A 21,058-nucleotide genomic window follows, 5' to 3' on the forward strand; every position below is an offset into this window, starting at 1 on the left:
TTTAATGCCGTCACGAGTAATTTATTTTGACATTGCGAATGTGACAGCTGTCAGTTGTTGCCCCAGGAGATAGTACCTAGTTACTATGTGCAAGTAACGATATGTAAAACGTAGTTACTTCGTACGAAAACTAGAAAACATAGATAGATCTTTTGTTACACAAAGATGTGTACCTTGAAAATACCATTCATTGGAGGGGTCACGTGTACAAATCGAATTAGCGATCATTAAGTTATTAACACATGAATATTTCAGCTGAAACCAACCAAGGTTTATGTACCTAGATCCCATTCAAATATTAATTTCAAAAACGGAATAATTTTTGTTGTATCAAGTTGTGTGTATTCATAGACCTTTCATTTGAGGTGTCTGTTGCTGAAATTGATCTAGGCACTAAAAAGTTATTAGCAAATTGGCTGTTTCAGTCATTATTTCAAGCTGTGACCAAGTGTTTGAAGCTAGTTGGCGCGCTGCAGCTTTATTCTAGTGGTGGGTAAACCGAATCCCCAAATCCTAATCCAAGAAACAGTCGAAACAGTCCAAGCAGTGGATAGTGTTCCAAACTGAAGACTTTATGTGCAATGTGTACCACCGTATTTGGGGGAAAGGATAGTTGTTGGGACTGACGTCCATCGGTATCACACTCGTAATGCCGATGAGCTAAGACTTCCTGGCTAACTGTCCGGAAACCCCCAAAATACATTGTTTTTTAAAGGAGTACAGTTGGTCCCCGCAGTACGCGAATGTTTGGGACCGAACGCAATAGCGTATATCGAATTTTCGCGTATTGCGAATTTCCTCTGCCATATCGTTTATACCTCATATTGAAGAGTTGATACTGAGAGGGAACCGCTTATTTAACATATCTTTTATCCAAATCACTAATAAGTGATCCATTTCTTACATTGCATAATTATATCTCTGTTAAAAGATGTTCTGGAGAGTAATGCCCCAATGCCCCCTCTCGTTTGATGATTTATATTCAATATCGCAAGATACTTTCGTCCCTCTCAAACCTATGTAGGGGTAAGCGGTGGGACTCATCATCATCATCATCACCATCATCATCATCATCATCATGTAAACAAATCAATGTCGGTCTGGAAATTGTTTATCCTAATCTGAATCCCCAGAATCCGGTAAAAATGTTCTGGTCCTGATGAAATGGGTTTGGTTGGGTAGAAAAACTCGGATAATGGACATTCTACTGTATTTATTTGTAAAAAATAGGTTCCAGGAATTTTTCTAGAGCCGAACTTGCAAATCGCGCAAAAAACTTAATCTATGTCCATTGGACATTTTACCCAGCGTTCGATTTGAGTAAACTTAAATCAATTACATTGTCTCTAGATCGACTAGTTATGTGACTGATTCGACTCAAATCATTGTGAGTCGATTCAAACAGTATAGGATCAAGTCAGAATCGAATCAAATCGAGTCCCAAACCAATCAAATCTGATTCGAATCTTAATCGAATCAAATCTTTAGAATCTGTCACTCGGGGTCCACACTACAGCGCGACGTCGCCTGACAGGAGCTGAACTCCATATAAAAAAAAATCTAGCGCGATTCGCGCGAATCGCGCTAGATTTTTTTTTGCATGGAGTTCAGCGCCTGTCAGGCGACGTCGCGTTACGCGACGGTGCAGTCTGGAAAGCGTGTCAAATGGGATCCAAATCTTTACCCCGCGTCCACACGGCATAGTAGCGTAGGGATTTTGACACTCCGTCGTAGTGTAAATGTTGGTCGAGAGGCCTTAGCCACGGCCATAAAAAATAGTTGACACTACGACGGAGTGTCAAAATCGCTACGCTACGATGCCGTGTGTACGCGGCCTTAGAATCTGTCAGATGGGATTCGAATCATTGGAATCCGTGTAGGGATCGAATCTTCGAATCTTCCGAATCCCGATTCTGCCAACACTAGCCAGTTGGCTTCGGCGATCCGTCGTGCGCAGGTGAAGCGCGTTTGGGTGATCTTGTATTCCCGTTTATTTTCTGTGTACGAAAAGTTTGGTTCGCGCAACTTAAAAATAAACCACCCACGATCGTTGGCAAGTTCTAAACGGACAGTTTGTTTAACTTTCCCCATGTGTAGTATGCAATTGAAATAGATCTTTCGATGGCCTGGTTAGCATAATAAAGCATATGTTGTACACCCGCGGAGTGCAAGTGCAGAGATCCAGATGCAGAAAATCGAGCGTGTGAGTGAAACAGAAACTCCCCACCAACGTCGCGATTGGACAAGATCATGCTACTTTAGCATGAAAGATACGAAAGATCGCACCTAAATGAAAGTATGCGACGACCGGTGTGGTGAGAGGATCTACAGGAATGTGCCGATGATGCTGACGGTGATGAGCAAATGGATAGAGCAGTGTGTGCTTTCTTGCCGCGTACTTATCTTCTTGGCCTTTTGTTTCTTTCGTCGATCCACGGTTGTTGTTTACTGATAAATGTGGCTCGGGAAACCACCAGCTAACCACCATTCAGCGATCAATCAAATAACGGGGGGGAAATGTATGTAATACGTGCGATTCGGTGAACCTGATGGACCTTCACACTTCGTAACCAATAAAACCCCACTCGAAGATAAGATAAGTGTTGTTTCTGGTACAACAGCAAACGGTTCATCATATGCTTTGGATATTGTTGAAGGTAATCATCAAGAGAAGAAAATTGACAATTTTGTAACAATTTTTTTTCCACGCCTTTCCCAAGTGAGCCAGACGAGTGAGGTGATCTTTTGCGCTCGGTGAGCCAAGATGATGGCGAGCATAGGTCAGGCGGTGTTAATTTTTCCCATTTTCGCTCCGTCACAAACCTGCTGGTTTCAAGTACAAAACAACAAAAAAACACAAATCCCCGTCGTTCTCCGGCATTTAGTCCGGTTTTCGTTACCTTTCGCCGTGCGTTTGGCCCCCGCGGGTTGTTTATTGTTGGACGAATCCACCGTGCGGCTTTATGCTTCGTGTTTTCGAAATGCAATTGTTTGCCTGTTGTTTTCGCCAAAACCCAAACACTCGGCAGGGTCCCGGTTTATGTGTTTGTGCGGGTCGAGGTTGTTTATCTCTGCAACCGTGTTGTTGCATTTACTTATGCACCGGAGAAATGTTACGGTTTGTGGAGGGAAAAATATTATAACTGTTTATTCTGTTCTCGGCAGTTTATTTTCACAATTTCTGTTGCCCTTCGCTATTGATCGTTAGAATGTGCATGTGTATGTGTGTGTGTGTGGTTTCACGACTAAAGTGGACATTCCCCATACGTTAATCTTCCCTCAAGTGCCCTGATTCCGTGACGCTGTACGTGAAAGGTGTGAAATTTCTAAGGTGCTTTTCTTCATTTACCCGCCGCGATCACATGTTTCCGGTCAAGTGTATTGAGTAAAATCTTCATAAAGGAAAGAAATCACAGCAAACCGTTTGTGTGTTGCAAACGAAAAGAAAAAAAAATGTGTCAAAATTAGGCTACACGATCGACGCGAACCATTCAGTTAAACTCATTTTTCCTCACGCACACCGCAATGTGTAATTAAATTATCGAGCCAGATTGATGATATCCAGCGGCAACCAGCTCGAAGGGGTTGGTCGCCTTTCCAGCGCTTGGGAAAAGTAAAACAGTTCGTCAAAACCCCCCCGATTTACCGTTAGGGCAGAGCAGCGAAACCACTTTCTTGAGGCGACTTCACATTTGTTTTCGGCGACTTGCGTTTGTGGGTTTGGCGCTGCAAAGTGGAGGAAAATTTATGGTGCCCCTTTTCCCGACGATGACGGAAACTGATCGACAGCATAAGGTAAGGAAACAAAATGGTATTGAATTACTGGGGAATTTTTACGATCATCTTCTGATATTTATTTGTAAATAGATTGAAGAATCTGTAAACATGTCAGGGTTTTATGTTGCAAACAACTGAAAGGATGATGTCTCGAAGATAAAACAAAGGAATTTACAGCTTGTTAAACTATGCCCTCTTTATTCGTAGATCGATTGTGCCGGCTTTGCACTAATCCATCCGCAGGCAACATTATTCTTCCTTCTTCCGATCCGTTCCCATTTCCCCCCAACGCAAGCATGAAATAATTGATTCGCCGGACGCGGGTGGGAATCCACAACGGGATCGTTGAAAAGTTCACCCGAAAACACGCAGATGATCGGGGGATGGACTGTTAATGAATTGTAAAACAAAAATTAAGACACTTTGTTCTTCGCGCTTTCCGTCGTGGCGGGGTGTGTTTTTCGTAACGGATTTTGTGCCGAGCGTTTGTCGTGAGACACCCGGGCCGAGTTGTAGAGCAATAAATGTGCCTCCCCTTCCGGTTCCAGGGTTTCGGGGGTGGAAACGTTTTTGATGTTCTCTCCAGAAAGTAACGCCTCCCTCTCGTTAGAGGTAGGAAAACAAGTTGATCTTCCAGCTGCGACGACAATCGTCGTTGCCGTCATGTTGATGATGATGTTTGACGGTGATATTTAACAGCGAAATTGGGCTAAACAACCCAAAGCAGCCTTTTGTTTCGTTCCTCTGCCGCCTCCCGGATTTTGGTTGGCCTAATTACAGATTTCATTGTGGGTCACGGGAGTCTCGCTGCTTTTAAGAAACAGAATAAAAGAAAATTGGCGGCTTTTTCCTCGAAAAAAGAAACAGTTGTTTGAGGCCATCATTTTTATCTCTCCCTGCCGCGCTGTAATTGTCTACTCACAATGAATCGTGGATCAATTGTAGGTGATAGATAAGATTAACTTGAAAAGAAAAAACTAGCAGCCTCAATATGGCCATCGGAAATAGGATCGTAGCTTCGATAAGAGGATTCTATTTATTTTACACCCAAGTCAATTGTGTAGTTTTTATCGATTGATAACGACCCGGTGGCCTTTAAGAATTGATAAAGGTACTGAAATAAGTTCCGAACAGAGTTTTATGGATAGAAAAAAGTTCGATTTTTTCTCGAAAATGACTATCAATGAAGTTAAATATAATGATGCTCCAGTTCTACAAACTAATCAACTTGTCGTTAGGGCCTCTTTTTTATTCTAACATTCTATCCCACTCTTGCCGAGCACGGTTAGAAAGTATTTAACAAAAAAATACCGGCAATTTTCATTTCCTCCCGAAATTGGTTCACGCGGAAGGTAACACACTCCACGTGCCCGGAGGCCTTCCGGTTGCGCACTTTGCACAACGCCGCATTACGGCCTACGCTTCGCTGGAAGGGATAAACAGCGTTGTGGGGCATCGAATATGATGGAGCCCTAATAAGATGTAGATTCATCAAATTTGTTCCAGTTTGTGCGGCCATTTAACCGTGTGGCCTACAAACATGGCCGACAGCCAAGCCAAAGCAGAATCGAAAAGCCCCCTTACTTTCATAAGCCATTTGCGCATCGATCCATGTGCCTGGTAGGTCTCGAAGGGTTTGTGGGTGAGCTTGTGGGGTTTTTTTATTGATGGCTATTTTTGAAATTTTATTTTCCACCTTGCACAGAGAACTACAGAGAGTGCGTTCAGGGTTCTTCATTCGGCAACCCCGGGCCTTGCAGTAGTTACGGCTGGATTGCGTACACGTGACGAACCGTGCGTGCCTTCACACCCCGGCAGGTTGCATCGGCAACGGTGTGCAAGAAGAGAATGTTCGCTGCGCCGGGGGTGCAGAAGCAGCGGAAGGACGGTTTCATGCTTCGCAGAGCATCATGCATCGTGGCGCATCCTAACGCAAGGGTTTCTAGCGAAGGGGGTAGAATAGGTGAACCACGGTGGGCCCTCGTGGGTAACAAAAACCTTTCCACTTCACCCGGTGCAACCGGTCATTCTCGGGTAGAGAGTGCATTTGGGGGGAAGGAAGTGAAACGTGAACAGAGGGTTTTGGTTGGATGCGTATTTCGAGAAAAAAACAATCTCGAAAAAATCCGTTTCAAGCGACGATGACCCTCCAGACACAACTTTAAACTACAGACTGTTAAAGACTGCATCTCAAAAAGATCACTCAACAATCTTCTCGATCTATTATTTGTATTGGAGAATCCACTCAACCCCTAAGTGCCAACCCAGCTAAACATGGATTCAAAATAATCTGGTTGCATGATTTTTTAATCATTTAGTTATACATAGACTTAGACTGTAACAAACTAATTTATAAATTACTAACACAAACCTTATTTTATACTAACCTTTTCTTATTACAGTCGTTGCCACTCATCTTTACCTCTAACCCACCAATGATTAAAACAGCACATAAACTTCAGGCTCTAACACTTTCAATTTCATCAGTTTTCGTCTCGTGTTCATCTGGTTTTGTCATCTGAATTTAATTTTGTCTGTTTTGTTTTTTGTTTAATCCAAAAATTAGGCTGTGTAGAATTAATGTAAACATAAAGATTAAAGTTTGTACTAAGAATGATTTTTTGGAGCTGCCTAAGGAAATAAGGCAAAATTATTAGCAAATTAAAATTTTGGCACTGACCAAAATTTAAAAAATATACGGTAGCGATAAAGAACAAACAAAACAGGTGATGTTTAGCAGCTATTAAAATAGGTTTATATCTCCGAATTCAACGCTTCTGTACAGATTTCGAATTTCGCAAACAAAAATGTGCTCGGGAAATTGGTAAAAAATCAAAAAGTTAGTTTGAAAGCATAAATCAAATTATGTTTACTGTTGTTACAGTGTGAGTATCTAGGAAAACGACAATTAATTACCCTCAATTTTCATGTTTTCGACAAAAGTAAAAAGCTGATAAATGTGGGAAAAACTCAATGGGCGTTAGAGATAGAAGCTGATGAGTTGTTGCCAAACTTGGTTCCTTAGAGACAACACCACCTGCTTTCGAGACAAACTTTATTGGCAACGATTGTACTATTGGGTGTGACTTTTCATATTGCTACTTTAAGGGTTTCGTTAAAAAAGCACATCGACCAAAACTCCCTTCATTCGCCGATTTGTATGACCAGTGTGCTGATTCTGGCTGCATTTGTTGCAGACACCAGATAACCGAAAACACGCTGGAAAGGAAGAAAAGGAGGAGGAGGTTCAAGTACCTTTGGCGGCGATTGGTAATGGTACAAGTAAAAACGAAAAAAAACATTAACCAAATGGAAAGGAGTTCGAGAAACTTTGCACTGTTAACTAGGCAAACGGGCAAGAAATAGCGAGTTTTGCTTCATGAAGGAAAAAAGAAAGCAGTCGCCCTTAATGTCCGATGGTATAAATTCCCCACAGGCAGCCTCCTCTCCGCTCGTCTTTGCTTCTCGCCGGTTTACCCCCCTTTATAGCGTTCCGAAGGGAAAGGAAAGCAAAACTAGTGCCTGTGGGAAAAAAGGAATGTCGGCCCCGGGAATGTAGTGTAAAATATTTGATGTTGTAATGATTTTTATATTTTGTTCCTTGATTGAGACTTCGCAAGAGTTTACACAAAGACCATTTTGTCTATTTCTTAAAACCTGACAAATTATGTAACTCTTATCCTTTGGCAAGGGCCAGTATTCTAAATAATCAGTTTTTGAATTGCCGTATAGAGACTCTTAGATATTTCGTACGATCAAGCAAATTAAAAAAAATATTTCAACATGGACGTGAATAATGTGTAATGTAAGATTTCCACTCTAGAAACCTACACACCGTTTTAATGTTGATTGAACAGTTAAAAAATAAGCGAACAGAGTTTAAACAAAAGAAACCCGCCCAATGATTCAGGAAAAACTACTTACAAACCCTTGGATGTTAAACAATTCAGCAAAAGAAAACCACAGATCGACCACCCAATAAACCTGTTGATGACGTTTCCGTACATTGTGTGTGCCAACGGTCAAACACCGGCAAAAAGGGGTGCGGATACCGGTCGAACAACACCACCAGACACAGACGGATCCGTTGTTGCATACGTGTTAGCCGTACAACGATCCGCGGGGTTCGCGAAAAGGCTCTCCCATTGTTGGGTTGTTGTCTAAAGAGTAACATGTTTGATGCAAAGTAGAAAATGGAAAAGGTGAAGCATAATAGACACAGTACACATACACTCACATCACATCTAACACCAAACATAAAACTAGACTGACCGGACCGACATGTTCATAATCGCCTCGAAAGGGCATGGAGGGTGAGAGAAACCCCGAGGAAAAATAGTTCGTATGAGGACGTGTGGACGCAAATGGAGTAAAATTCGCGTGCGCAAAGGCCGTCGTTGTGTCTGTTCGACACGATCATGTCAGGCTAAACTCCAACGAAACACGTTTTTGAACCCCCACCCAATGCGTCTTCAGCTAATTCCTTCCCCCATTTTTCAGCGGGGAATTTTGCTTGCCCAATGTCCAAACAAATTCCCGGCAGGTCGCCGCATCATCGTCATCATGATCATCATCTTTAGCGTCGCCTCCGCGCTATCATCCCCGGTATCATCTCTTTCCTTCCCCTTTTGCGCGAGTTTTATGACCTTGTGTGTATATGTCGTGCCGCTTGACGATCTCCTCTCACGAGGGGTGGATTTTCCTCCCTCGTCGTCGTCGAAAACGTCGGGCGACCCCCAGCACTTGGTCCGGCCAAGCGTAACGGAACTGGCCGGGCCGGGCGTTGGCAAAATTCAACCAACCCTCGCCGGTGGGGGTCCCTTCCTCGGGTGGTGAGTTGGTAGCTCTGGCGGCGCGAAACACCAAGCTTTCTCGCATTTTGCAATCCGCACCACCTGAGAGAAGAAGAACCGGTCCGGTTTATCATTTTTACCGGTGTGTGGATGGTTCTTGTTTTTCTTGGCGCGCGACTTTTCTTCCCCGCACGAGCTCGAGAGATTCGATCGTGTCCCAGTTTTGCTCTCTTTTTTTTCTAGAGGGATGCTTCTTTATATTAGACGACACACATACAGTACGTGTTCATTTTCATCAAGAGCACATTTTTATCAACAAGTTGATTTGATTTTGATAAATTATAAATAAGCCAAAGTTGCACAGAAAAAGGAAAACAACGAATTAAAATAAACACATATCAAAAGGTAAATAGAGAATGCCTGAGTTATGACAACAAGTCAGACGAAAGGATATGAAACATACCAATTGCAGAAAATAAAACTAACGAACAACATACCCTGTACATGTCCAGTTATCTACTGAAAATAGAAAAGACGATTCAATGAGCATGTTTTGTTCATTTTATTTTCTATCTTTTTGTGAATTGTATAGCTTCTTTGATACGACTCCCTGTAGCTTTGAAACAAACACTTAGAGAGTTTTAACTTTTTAATGTTGCTGTTTTGTTGTTACTGTCATATGTTGTTATACTATGAAATGGAATGTTTTGTGTGATTTTTTGGTGTTATTTGCAAATGTGCCGTAGAAATGTCGTAGGTCCATAGTATCAGTGTTTTTCTGTTTGTTTTTCAACTATTTCATCGCGTCCTTCTTTTTTGCTGTTAATTTCTTATTCCAATAACAGTAAAGTAGTTGTTTCATCGCTCCTTCAGCGTTAGTTTTTTTTAAATATTGCTATCGTTTAATAAACGCTCCTTAAGTGCGTTTTCTTTTGCCATTAAAGAGTTACTCATTATGGTTTATTAGCTTGAACGAAAAATAAAAACTGTTTATGATAGTAATCTCTTTTACCATTTTTATTGATTTACTAAAACATGACCGCATAAATTTTTTTCCTCGTTTTTCGAATGGGATTAAATTATTTATACTTTTTGCTGCCTATAAGTTGTGCAGTGCGTTTTCGGCGTAGGAACAAACACGCACATCCATACACGCCTCCGCTGGCCGGTTTGTTTCCATTTGTTTTGCGTTTACCCAGCTAGCCATTAGTCGATCATTACAACGCGAATTCAATTTGAAACACCACCGAAATTCAATTAGAAAAGCATCGTTTTTCATCGGAAAATTTCAATCCGCATGCTCTCGCTGATGGTCGATCGGTCGAGTGCGGGGAGGGCGTGTTAATGTTTCCCTCCCCTCGCCTCCAGCAGCTTCCATAATTCATTCCATTCATTAGTTCGTTCCGTTGCACGCCAAGACCAAGACCGCTCGGCGTGCGGTTCCCATCGGGTTCTTCGGCGTTTTTCCTCGCGCCACTTGGTCGGTCGGTTGGCCTGCTCTTTGGCCATTGCTCGGTCCCTCGAGGTGGTTCGATAGCGAATACCGCGTAGCCACAAATCATTCGTGATTTGTTAAGATTCTTAAGATTCGTGCCGTTACGGTGTATGGTGCGTACACCCCTTTGCCAACCGAGTATCGAGTTGAGATTTGTTTTTGTTTCATTAAATTCCACCGGTTCTTTCTTCTGTTCGGGCGTTTACTGGCCGCAAAGTAAACGAGACGATGATGGTTCGTTTTTACAAGTTTGCAAACTATGTTTCCATCGGTATGTTTTTTGTTTTTTAAAAGCAAAATAATTAGAAGCAAACTATGCTTCGGGCAAGGGGAAATTAATGGATGGAGAGGTTTCATTATTTTTAATCCCACCATTTCCCAGGCGAAGGGAAGGTATGCTAAAATCTATCGCACCGGAGGAGTGCACGAGATATACCGTTCGTCGCCTGTCAATGATGCACATTTTATTAGCCTACGGTGAAAGAAAGTGAGAGGATTTGATGATGAAAGGCGCTTGGGGTGTGATGCGCTTAGAAAGTAAAGTTAGTCTTCGTTACTTTCTTTTGACCGTAATCGGCGCCACATTAATGCACATCGCCGGATGCTCACCGTTTTGATTCATAATGCCAACGGCGCTAATGGGACTTTGTCTAATTAATGGAACAAATATTCGAAGGCAGATAACTGTTGCGCTGCTGTCGAAGAAAATCATACAAATGGGTATCCAGATATGTAGAGATCCCCCTTTTGTTCATTTCCAAGAGGGTTGCAGCATAATTTCAGATAAACAGGCGGTTATGCTTGATCTTCCCCACTTGACTGACGCTCTGCTGTCCGAAGTGTATTATATCGAAAATCAGACGTGCGAACAAAATGTAATGTGTAAAATAAACCATGAAATCAATACTCAATCTTAACGAGTTTTATGTTCATTCTCAACGATTTGCCCCGTTCTGCTTTCCTATTAACACTTGTACTACGAAACGCCAGCTTGGGAAGTAATGGCATTAGAATGGGTTCTCTTGAGGCCGATCGGATCACGTCGATCTTTTCTCCACGGTTTTGCGCAAACGATACCCTCGAGTGGGGTCTGCGATTTTTCAGCTTCACACCAAAACCACGTACGTCGAAGGCATTTCTACACGGGATTGGCGGTTCAACCGAACGGTTCTGTGCTTTGTGTGTGCAAACCTACTCGAATTTGGTGGCGCTCAAGTGGATCACCACACCATGCGGCCATCATCGCCATCACCATTGCCCATTTGGGGGGGCCATTTTCATCTCAACACTCTTCACATGATCGTTCTCCAGCGGCTATGAAGACGGTTTTGTTAAGTTGAACTTGTACTCCGTTGAACCGGTGCTCGTTATCTCCACGCCCCATCTTAAATGCTTCCTAATGATCAAACGCAAGTAGTTCACCTGGTGGACGCTGCCCCGCCTGCACCGCAAATGTCTGCCAAATTAGGCTATACTCATCGGGTTCGGGTGTGGAAAAGCCTTAACTCGCACGTTCCACTCTTTTTTATCTTCCTTCTCTAACGGATTTTTGACTGCTCCTTTATTTCCCGGCCCCGCGGCTTTTCTTGTCGCGGTCAGGTCAGGTGGAATTCGTTGTTCATTGCCCTCAAACAACAACAACAGCAAAAAAAAAAAACGAAGAAAACACTCACCGCGAGCAGTGCAAAACAAATTAAAACGGTGTTTGCTTTCTTCGTTTAATCGTTCGAGTGCGAGCTTTAACATTCCGTTGTTTTTTGTTGTTGTTTGGTTCACTGTTTTGGGAAGCTGACTTTACGGATTACTTTACGGCCATTACGCAACTTTACCGTTGCGGTCGGTGGAAGTTCATTTCCAGGGCTAAAAGATGCGTCGGAAGCGGTGCATTATGGCATCATGTAGTTCGCTTTTGTCTGCTACCGACATTTTCTAGGCTTCCGTGTCGATTTTTCAACTGCTTCTTTTAATTGTTAAAATAGCTGTGCTAGAAACTAAAATATTCAAGCTGCGGTACCGTACATATTTATCTCCCTTTACCTTGTTTGCTTGCTTGCAGAAATACATATCGAATGTGACTGCTGTTGTAAATAGTAGGCTCTGGACAATAATGATGATAATAATCCCTGTTTGTTTGTTGTTAAGTTATAACAATATACTGGTAGCTACACACATTTATTTGTTAACACATGTTTTTTTTAATTTTCCTACAAATAATTTTAAATATAAACGATATATTACGTTGGTGATGACGTCTAACATAGAATCATCCTTTACAACACCGCTCTCGGTTGACGTATGTCCCCTTTGCGAGCTTTCGGCTGGGTTTCTATACCGGTTGAGAAAAAATCTTCCCTCATAAACTGATCCATTTCGATGCCGATGTTGTTGTCATTTTGCTTCAGTTCGGAACAATCAACCACGCCGGCGGCTCGCTTCTGCTCCAACTGCTTGATCAGCCCCTGCTCGTCCTTGATGCCCTTCTTGTACGCCTCGTACATTTGCTTCATCTTGCCAATTTTGCTTTTGAGCGTATCATACTCCTGAAAAATGCCCTGGTTTGCCTCGATGAACTTATCCATTTTGCTGCTCTGAAATTGGTAGATTTTTTCCGCTTTCGTCAGCTGATCCGTCTGGTTAATCAGGTACTCCTTTATTGTCGGTGCCAGATCCCGGTTGACCAGCGTCGTTCGGCATTGCTTGCGGCAAACAGGGCACTGGCCCGACGGTTTGGTGCACGTTTCGCAGAAGATGTGACAGCACGATGTGATGTGAAATGCGGCCGCCGCCGTATCTCCGGAGGCCCGTTGCTGGTAGCACAGTTCACAAAATACTAACATTGTAAACTAAAATGGTGCACAATTGACGGGCCGTTTGACAGATGAACAGTTCCGATTGTCGTTCGTAGCTACTATGCTGCTTTGATTGGTTGATCATCATAGCGAGGATTTTGCACTGCGTTGTGTCTTTGGCAACGGTTACTATGTTACTAAGGTTGCTGTCAATATAACAGCAATATGTTTTTTTTTTTTTGCAGACAGGTATTCAACCTATTGTTCTCCTGTGGAACTCAGGTTAATTTTTTTATTGTTCCAGGATGGGAATTATTGAAATTGGGAAAGACATAAAATTTAATCGTTATTACTTTATTATTCTTAACAAAAGACACGTTCTCGTCCGATAAACAACCGGTCATCCACTTAGTTATTTTTCTCTCTTTGCTAAGCTTCAGTGCTCTCGTTCGGCCACTCGATGGGAACTGCACACCTGTCACCGAGAGACGTGCTGATAAAACGTCAGATATTTTTAACATTAGTTACGCGGCTCCATTCTCCATATGTTTTTGTTTCCAAACCATTTTTCTAGTTACTCGATTTTTTCATTTATTTACACGTATACAATGTTTAAGTTAACTGCTCTTTCTTTGTTTTGTTGTAATAAATCTAAAGTACGACAGCGAGCCCGAATAACAAAGCAGCCGCCCAAGTTTTGAATTGTAAATATTTGACGAGATACTCAAACATGCATCTTTTAGCTCGCTATCCCTGGCACGACGACGTGCGTGTGTGCATCTGGTGTGGAATCTGTTGGGCATTTCTCCTCCGTGAGCTGCGTGAGAAATCAGCCAACCCGGCGAGACGTGCGGCGAGACAGATTTGTTCAAGAAGATGCGCGTCTCCGCGCCCGTCTCTGAAAGGACGGTGGCGTTGGGAGGTATAGCAAAAAGAAAGCGTTACCATGTCGAGCCGACAACACGGACGGTACACGTTCTCACGATGACGGCAGCACACGAATGGCGGTCGCGTGCTTACCATCGCTGGGTGCAGCAAGCACAAGCGCCACGTACGCCAGCGCCACACTTGTCTTACTCTGCTACGCACACGCACATTCGAAAGAAAGACTTCATTGATGAAGTTGCCGTCTTCCCTTCCCCGTCGTGGGGTGACCTGAAAGACACATCTTACAAGAAGGGAAAGAAGACACCCAAGTGTACGTAAGAAGAGCGGAGAGGGGCGGAAGAAAATTGGCCAGCTGTGTTTTATTGTTCAGGCGGTTCGATTTTGTTTTGATTCCTCCGGCGCCTCGAGAAACCTGAGCTTCCGATAAGCGAAAGAAAGAGAAAAGTTATCGCTAGGGAAAGAGAGGGAAATGATGTACTGAAAATGCCGAGAGCGAGAGATTCAAGAAGTAATAGAAGAGAGAGGAGGAGAGACAGAGAGAACGATTTCCTTTCGCTCTCAGAGTGAAAAGGGGAGCAAACCCCACAAACAAAAACCACGATATCAGCTGTAGTCTGAGAAGCCTCATAGAATTCGCAAAATGTGGAGTTAGGAAGATCTTATCAGAACGTTTCCGAACGCTGTTCTCGTGGCACGAACAACCCGCCAGGCGATTTCAAGCAAATCGTCTTAAAAAACGATACAGAAAAGGAGGACGTTTTTAGGACGATATTTCGAGCTGTCTAGCGGGAACTAAAATTTAAAAAAAAATGCGACCTCTGTTGGTCACTCCTTTCATTTCGCAACTTTTACAACTACTATAAGTTTCTATGCTGCTATAATTGGTATGAATGCATTAGTTTTAGATATAATGTATTGTACAAAGATTAAATTGGTACTCAAACCATTAAATTATAAAATAAGACACATCTGTTTTTCCGAACTATATTATTATGTATTAGAGGTTAATTTGATGGTTGATAAAATCTACTGGCAGTCAAAGGTTTTTGTTACATGAAATGCTTTCCAACAATTAATCGTTCGAACGATTGGTTTTGTTTTTTTTTTAATTTTAGATACAGGCTGGCCCCGGTGTTCGTCACCAAACGGTACTTTGACAGCGACGAAAACCGGGGCTAGCGGACTAAATTTCTTACGTTTATACTTGACTTGACTTGACTAACACAAAACAAACGTTACTTATGTACATTCTTCTCGTCTGAATTTTCAGTGGTTGTTATGAAGGTGTTCTTCAAACTATAACAAAGTTTGTGTGTTTTATCACCAAATCAATGGCCATCAATCGTTTTATACTACGTTTTACTTTCTTGGTTTCCATGCCGCGTAGGTTTACAATAATACATTCAGTGCTTCAATTGGAAGATATTTTTGCTTGAGCAAAGCAGTCTGAAGCAGAAAACCTGCATCACTCGTTTATGAGTCCATGTTCGGATCTTCTGTCATACAAAATGCATTGAATCGTATGAGTTAAGAACAAAGCACGCTACTATAAACCAGCTTCGAACGATTTGTCAAACGACGAAAACCGGGGTCGACGAAAACCGGGGCCAGCCTGTATTGTAACTTATTACAAAACTTTTGATGCATTTATATGCTCATATTTATCATTTTTCGATATAATTTATATTCCTTGGGGCTGCCACTTGGGTTTCTATTGCTCTGATTTATGAACGAACACGGAACGCCGAACTCACTGCATCTCCCCCTTTTCCCTACGGCAATTTTCCTTCTCCCTTCTCTCTCCGCAGAGCGTGCGTGGAGAGAATGGCGATAGGAGTATTGCCAAGCGAAAAAAAACCATAAAACCAAAAGTGAGAGCGATTTGAGCATTGGCTGCTCCACCATCCTCCCTCCCTTCCGGAATCGGTGCGTGCCTAGGGGCAAACAACCGTGCTCCCGAACCGCCACCGGCATGGGGGTTAGCCATTTGGTTGGCGATGTTGTTTAGTAGGCGAGAGTACGCTGCTGCTTAGTAGTGAATGAGAATCCAACGCGTTCGCATGCACGTGGCACTCGGTGCGGTTCTCGTGGCCGACTCTGTCCGGTGTGTGGCGTAACAACACGCCGTCGATTGTTCTTTTCCGTCTCGGAGCATCGTCACTGTGTTCGCAATACGTAGTTCGGTGGTTTTCTGCTGGCAGCTGGCAATTGTGTATGTTGTTTCGTGAACTTCCAATACAATTTGGGATGCTGCACCGTTGTTTTGGAAACCATTGTTCGCAGGTTGTTTTGCAAGTGAAGTGATGCTTTGTTGATGTGTTGTTATGTTAATGTGTTTTTTCAGAGCGTCAACAGCATAGCTTTGATAAAGCACATTATTCATCGATGGTTTTGTGTAAACATGTGCATTGCGTTGGTTTTTTGTTATTATTGGAATTTATCAGTGCCAACTAAGCATTTTGGATTTCATTGGTATCGTTGTTTCGTTATTAGTCACTTTGGTGGAGTGATAAGGAGGAAGGTTGAAGTCATACCGGTTTATTCATTGAAAATACTCACTTCTCCTAAGTTGTAAGAATAAGTTTTGCTGCTGTTGACGCCTCGAAACGCACGAAGAAAAGAGGGAAAAGTATTCCAGTGCAACCACGACTGTTAAGTGTTCAACAACCGTTGACAGCTTGAGGGTGCAAAAATAATACGAACACGTATTTTTGCTAGCGAAAGATCACGTCATAAATTCGTGCCTGTATCCGCGTTCGAATGTGTACGGTAACACACCGCTTTTGACCCTCGTCGGTGCCTTCGGATGCATCGTGGCGTCGAGTGAGTGAGGTGGGATTTGCTAAATCGGTGACCATAAATTCGTGTGAAACGATACGCGGATGCTGTTGATCACTCGTAGAGGTTGTTTTTTCGCTTGGCCAAGTGGGATTTTGTTATTCCCGGTTTTTTTTTACTTGTCGTGTTTTGTGCTCACCAACGATCGGCGAAACGCGACGGTTGACCTTGACGATGCAGCGGTTTTGGATGGATGCAGGTCGGGCTGCTGGTGTGTTGGTGGAAATGATGGAACCGGACGTGCGGTCATGGGATGGAACAAATTGTTCGGTTTGATGCAACGTGTTTTGCTTCACTCCACGATCAACGATTTGTTTGATTTTGTCACCAAGGTAAGCGAACCGTGCTGATTCAGGTGTGCTCCACAGGTTGGACATGATTAAAGGCGAGATAGCTTGATTTTTATGGCTTTGCAATTTATTTCAAATCAATTTTTATTGCGCCTTGAGTAAAGACGGTACGTTTGTACAATAACCAAGCAACTCTTCTCGGGTGGGTTCTCATTTTACGTACAACATTTTTCGTTATGAAAATCCTGCAACTTCATTAAACAACGGAATGTATGTGAAGAATACCAAACACACAACTGTTTATGAAATACGTAAAAAGATTAGTAAACAAATTGGTGCGAAGAGCTATAAAGGTAAATAAAACATAATGAAAATGTCGATAGAGGAGAATGCCCGCAAGCAGAAAAATGGCCAAAGTTGGTGATAATTAAGTAAATTTATATTAATGCCCAAAAAAGATCAGTTAAACATTTTGTGTGAAGAGAAATAAAGTTATAACTAATTATATTTTAAACAAATGAGCTCGACCAGTTTTTTGTCGAACACGTTCGTATGTGTTTATCTTTAACTTTTTTTTCATTTATTTGACACAAATCGGTGCAAACCAAATTATTGCCAGCTATTGGCAAATTATTGCTGATAACAATAACAAATAACACATATTAAAACTGACCATCATTTTTTCAATAAAATCCTAACATTTTTTGGAAAATATATTTTATTCTTCGATTCTAGACCAAAAACTATAAAAAAAAATGTAAAAAACCAGTGTGACAATATTAGGGAATAACTAAACTTTTTCTACAAACACAAACAAACAAATACAAACAAATAAAATAAAAAAAAACTTCTTGAAATAAATACAAAAAAAATTATCATAGCCAGATGCAAAAGTACGATTTTAAGGTAGAAACTAAACAAAACATAAACGAATGACAAATGCGTTAGCCATGTTCATGGTTTCACCCCCAGCTCTAGCACCGGGAAAAACAAACCCGGAAAAAAGGCAACTGTGTGAAAATAAATAAGTTTCTAAGCACACTCCTGGGTGCTTATGATTGAAACATTTTCCGCCCGATTTCGGGCGTTTTTCCGCGCGATTCGTTATCGTTATCCCGCGCCGGGGGGTTACGCAAAACTTTCTCCCCTTTTTTCAATATCCGCATCCAAAAGCCGACCTAAACGACGAGCCGGGGCTGGGGTTTTTTTTTCCTTCATCCATTGCGTCGTGCGGTGCAGAGCAATTGCTTCTCATACAAACGTAGATGGGGAAAAAGAAGCGACACGCTTTTTCCATTCCATAATGCGCGCGCGAGGGAGTTCCTGCGGTGTGTTACATATATATATTTCCAACCATGTAACGGCCTTTGTCCAGTCCAGTGGGGGAGCAGTAATAAAGCGATCGCTCTCGGCGGCGTCGAACGCGGCCGAGGAAAGCTGTGCCAACCCTTTACAATCCCCAGCTTCTTCTGGTTCACGGGCACTCCAAACGTAGCGGTAGTACTGGGTTGAAATCAGGAAAACTGGTTGGTTGATGTTTTACCACCCTCGTAGCGTTTCGTTCGTTGGTAACATTTTCCCGACATCGGAGCGTTTCCCCCCTGGTCGTTGTTTTCCGGCGCGAAGAAGACATCGTGGGAAACATACTATTTTTCTTCCACACTCGAAACATGCATTTTAGAAACCAAAAGTCAAAGCCTTATTGCGCAAAAAAAATCGTGTACTTAGTAAGTTTTCTATACGGTCAAAATTGTAAAAATCTTGTTAAAGGTCGTTGGGGTATTTTGAAAAGTTTAATTGAATATAATCGGCTTTAAATTATGCCAATTGATTTCGATTACACCGGAGGTTTTGAGACGTTTGTATTTCCAACAAATCTCGGTCACGGACGTTTAATCAATTCATTCGTAAAAGGTTCTCGTTGAACGAACGACATCCTTATTTATGATGCTTCGGGCCGTAATGATTCCAGTATGTTTTTTACTAGAACTGTTTCCAACGGTGCCTGGTCTGATAATGGCTGAGAAGAATACAGATGTTTCGTTCGTGACTAAACAGTATCGTTTCATCCCATCCCTCATCGTTATAATTTGAAGTGGCATGTTTTTCTATAAGGTGTTACAATTCAACGAACGACGTGCTTCTGTCTTCATCACGATAAGTAAAGACGACGCCAGACATGTGTGAAGTTTCCAAGGTGCCAGAAGAGTCGTCGGCCAAGCCTGAGCTCCTGGCTCTAGAACTAAGTCTTATCACATTTTGCTACCGTATCAAGTGTCTACTTGGTCTACAAGCGCTCCGATGAATCTGTCTCCTCAGAATTTCTCCTTCGGCATCGTTTCACCGAAAAGGATAATTTGGTGTGCGTTTTCCCAGATTGATATATCAAAAGTCTTCCAGCAAGACAAGTTCATTAATCGGAGTTTCCGGAACAACGGTATCCGTGTGTCGGCTGCGCAAAAGGGATCCACATTGAGGCGTGTTACCACTGATCTTCCCGAGCTCGACAGGTTGACATGTCGGGTAGTACTCGACGATGGAACCTATCATCTGTTGCCGATTGCATCGTTATCCGGCACGGTTTTCATTCATCGGGGTAGTTTGCTGAGTTGCTCCTGGGGAAAAGGGCTCGACGGTAGGTTTCCCGGGGAAAAGACTCCCCCCTCAACCCAACGCCGACACTCGGGGGGCTCGTTATACCCTGGATGTCGGGTTAGCTCTACCCATCGACACGGACGGATCTGATATCGTGTCACTTTCACCGTCGCGATATCCTTCCGATAACGTCTTGCTGAGAAGAGACGTCTGTGCTTTGGAGAGGTTTCATTTCGATGGGGAAGTCGGTGCAAATCTTGTCATCAAATCGATACGCTAGAAATGAAATGGGGTTTCCGAATTCGATATCGACCTCTCGTTACTCCCGTAAGCATCGTGTCAAACCGTTTGTAACCTTGCCATTGAATCGAGGTGTTTCATTGCCAGTTGAATAGTTTAAAGGGAGTAAATTGGTTTCTCCTTTACGTGCATTCCGTTGACAGGTTCTTTAAGTGAATCCATCGATGTCTGAATTGGTAATAAAATGTATGTTCCTGATTCTGAATTTGATGTAATGGTTTCAATTGCCGGAAGTATTTCAGTACATAAAATTGGATCTCAAGAGTTTTGATCTACTTCATGGAGATACAAGTTAGTGTCTAAAATACTAGCGTCACTCATGAATTTCCGTCTAGAAGTGAACCATTCCGGGGTGTGTCTTAAAAAAAGACCGATGATACTTGGTATGTATGTAACCTTGCATTACAGTCGAGTTGTCAAATTTATTGACATTTTTGTATCCTCGTGCACATTCCTGGGACTCCCACTCCACTTGAGCAACACCCACCCTCCTCTCGGATCTGGTTTCCTTCCACAAAGACCGGAATGTTGGCAGTCATCTTCGGGCCATGATTATTGCCACTCAGCAAACATATGGTGCACGGATGTTTTATTTTGTACCCTTCAAAAACCAAATTCACCATGAACCCCACATTCCTAACCTTTTCCCCATTCCCCACTTCCCGCATACACTCGTCATCGATTTCCGATTCCGTCCGCAAAGCCGCGGATTTTCGGTGCTGAACGAGAATCTCGGTTGCGCTCCAATTAAATCCGACCTCGGGGGTCGTTGGCGTGTAGACTAGTGCCTTGTTTGTTTTTTGTTTTCTCCTGCGCGTTAGACTCGCGAAGGTTTGCCAAAACGAGCGAAACTAATTGCCCTTGTCTCGTGCCGTGGGTGCTAAAAACACGGCCAGACATGTTGGTCGAAATAGTTTGTTTTATGTTGGTTCCGAGTTTATTTTTCACGACACGGACAACGACTCGAGCCGTTTGACAGTCCGATACATGAAGCAACTTGCGCTTTGTGGGAAGTATGTATGTATGGAAATGCCCAACTAGATTAAACTTTGTTGCCCTGTCCCTTCCGAAAGGCATTTGCAAAATCATCGATTGTTAAATGGTTTTCATCGTTTATGTCTTTCAAAACGATTGCAGTAAAGTAGGTGTCAAGTGGAAGTAATTGGCTCATTAAACATTACCCTAATCATGGCGGTGGATTGGTTGGAAAAGAAAATCACAAACATGACAAACGGCAGCCAATAAAATTGAATTCAATCGGGTGCCAATTTGAGCTTATTTATTTCACCAATT

The 21,058-nt window shown here is 42.6% G+C and overlaps 1 protein-coding gene across 1 annotated transcript; it reads right to left on the minus strand.

Annotated features, from left to right (window-relative positions):
* Positions 1 to 12,335: 12,335 nt before the first annotated feature.
* LOC131285436 (RING finger protein nenya) lies at positions 12,336 to 12,940 on the minus strand. Its single transcript, XM_058314292.1, has one exon. The coding sequence runs from the start codon at positions 12,900 to 12,902 to the stop codon at positions 12,336 to 12,338; it is 567 nt and encodes a 188-aa protein (XP_058170275.1). The 5' UTR covers positions 12,903 to 12,940.
* Positions 12,941 to 21,058: the final 8,118 nt, after the last annotated feature.

The sequence above is a fragment of the Anopheles ziemanni genome, chromosome 3, assembly GCF_943734765.1.
Source record: "Anopheles ziemanni chromosome 3, idAnoZiCoDA_A2_x.2, whole genome shotgun sequence".
In the NCBI taxonomy this organism is placed as follows: domain Eukaryota; kingdom Metazoa; phylum Arthropoda; class Insecta; order Diptera; family Culicidae; genus Anopheles; species Anopheles ziemanni.

Excerpts from the sequence above, each read along its gene's own strand:
- LOC131285436 (XM_058314292.1), bottom strand. The coding sequence starts at position 12,902 with ATGTTAGTATTTTGTGAACTGTGCTACCAGCAACGGGCCTCCGGAGAT.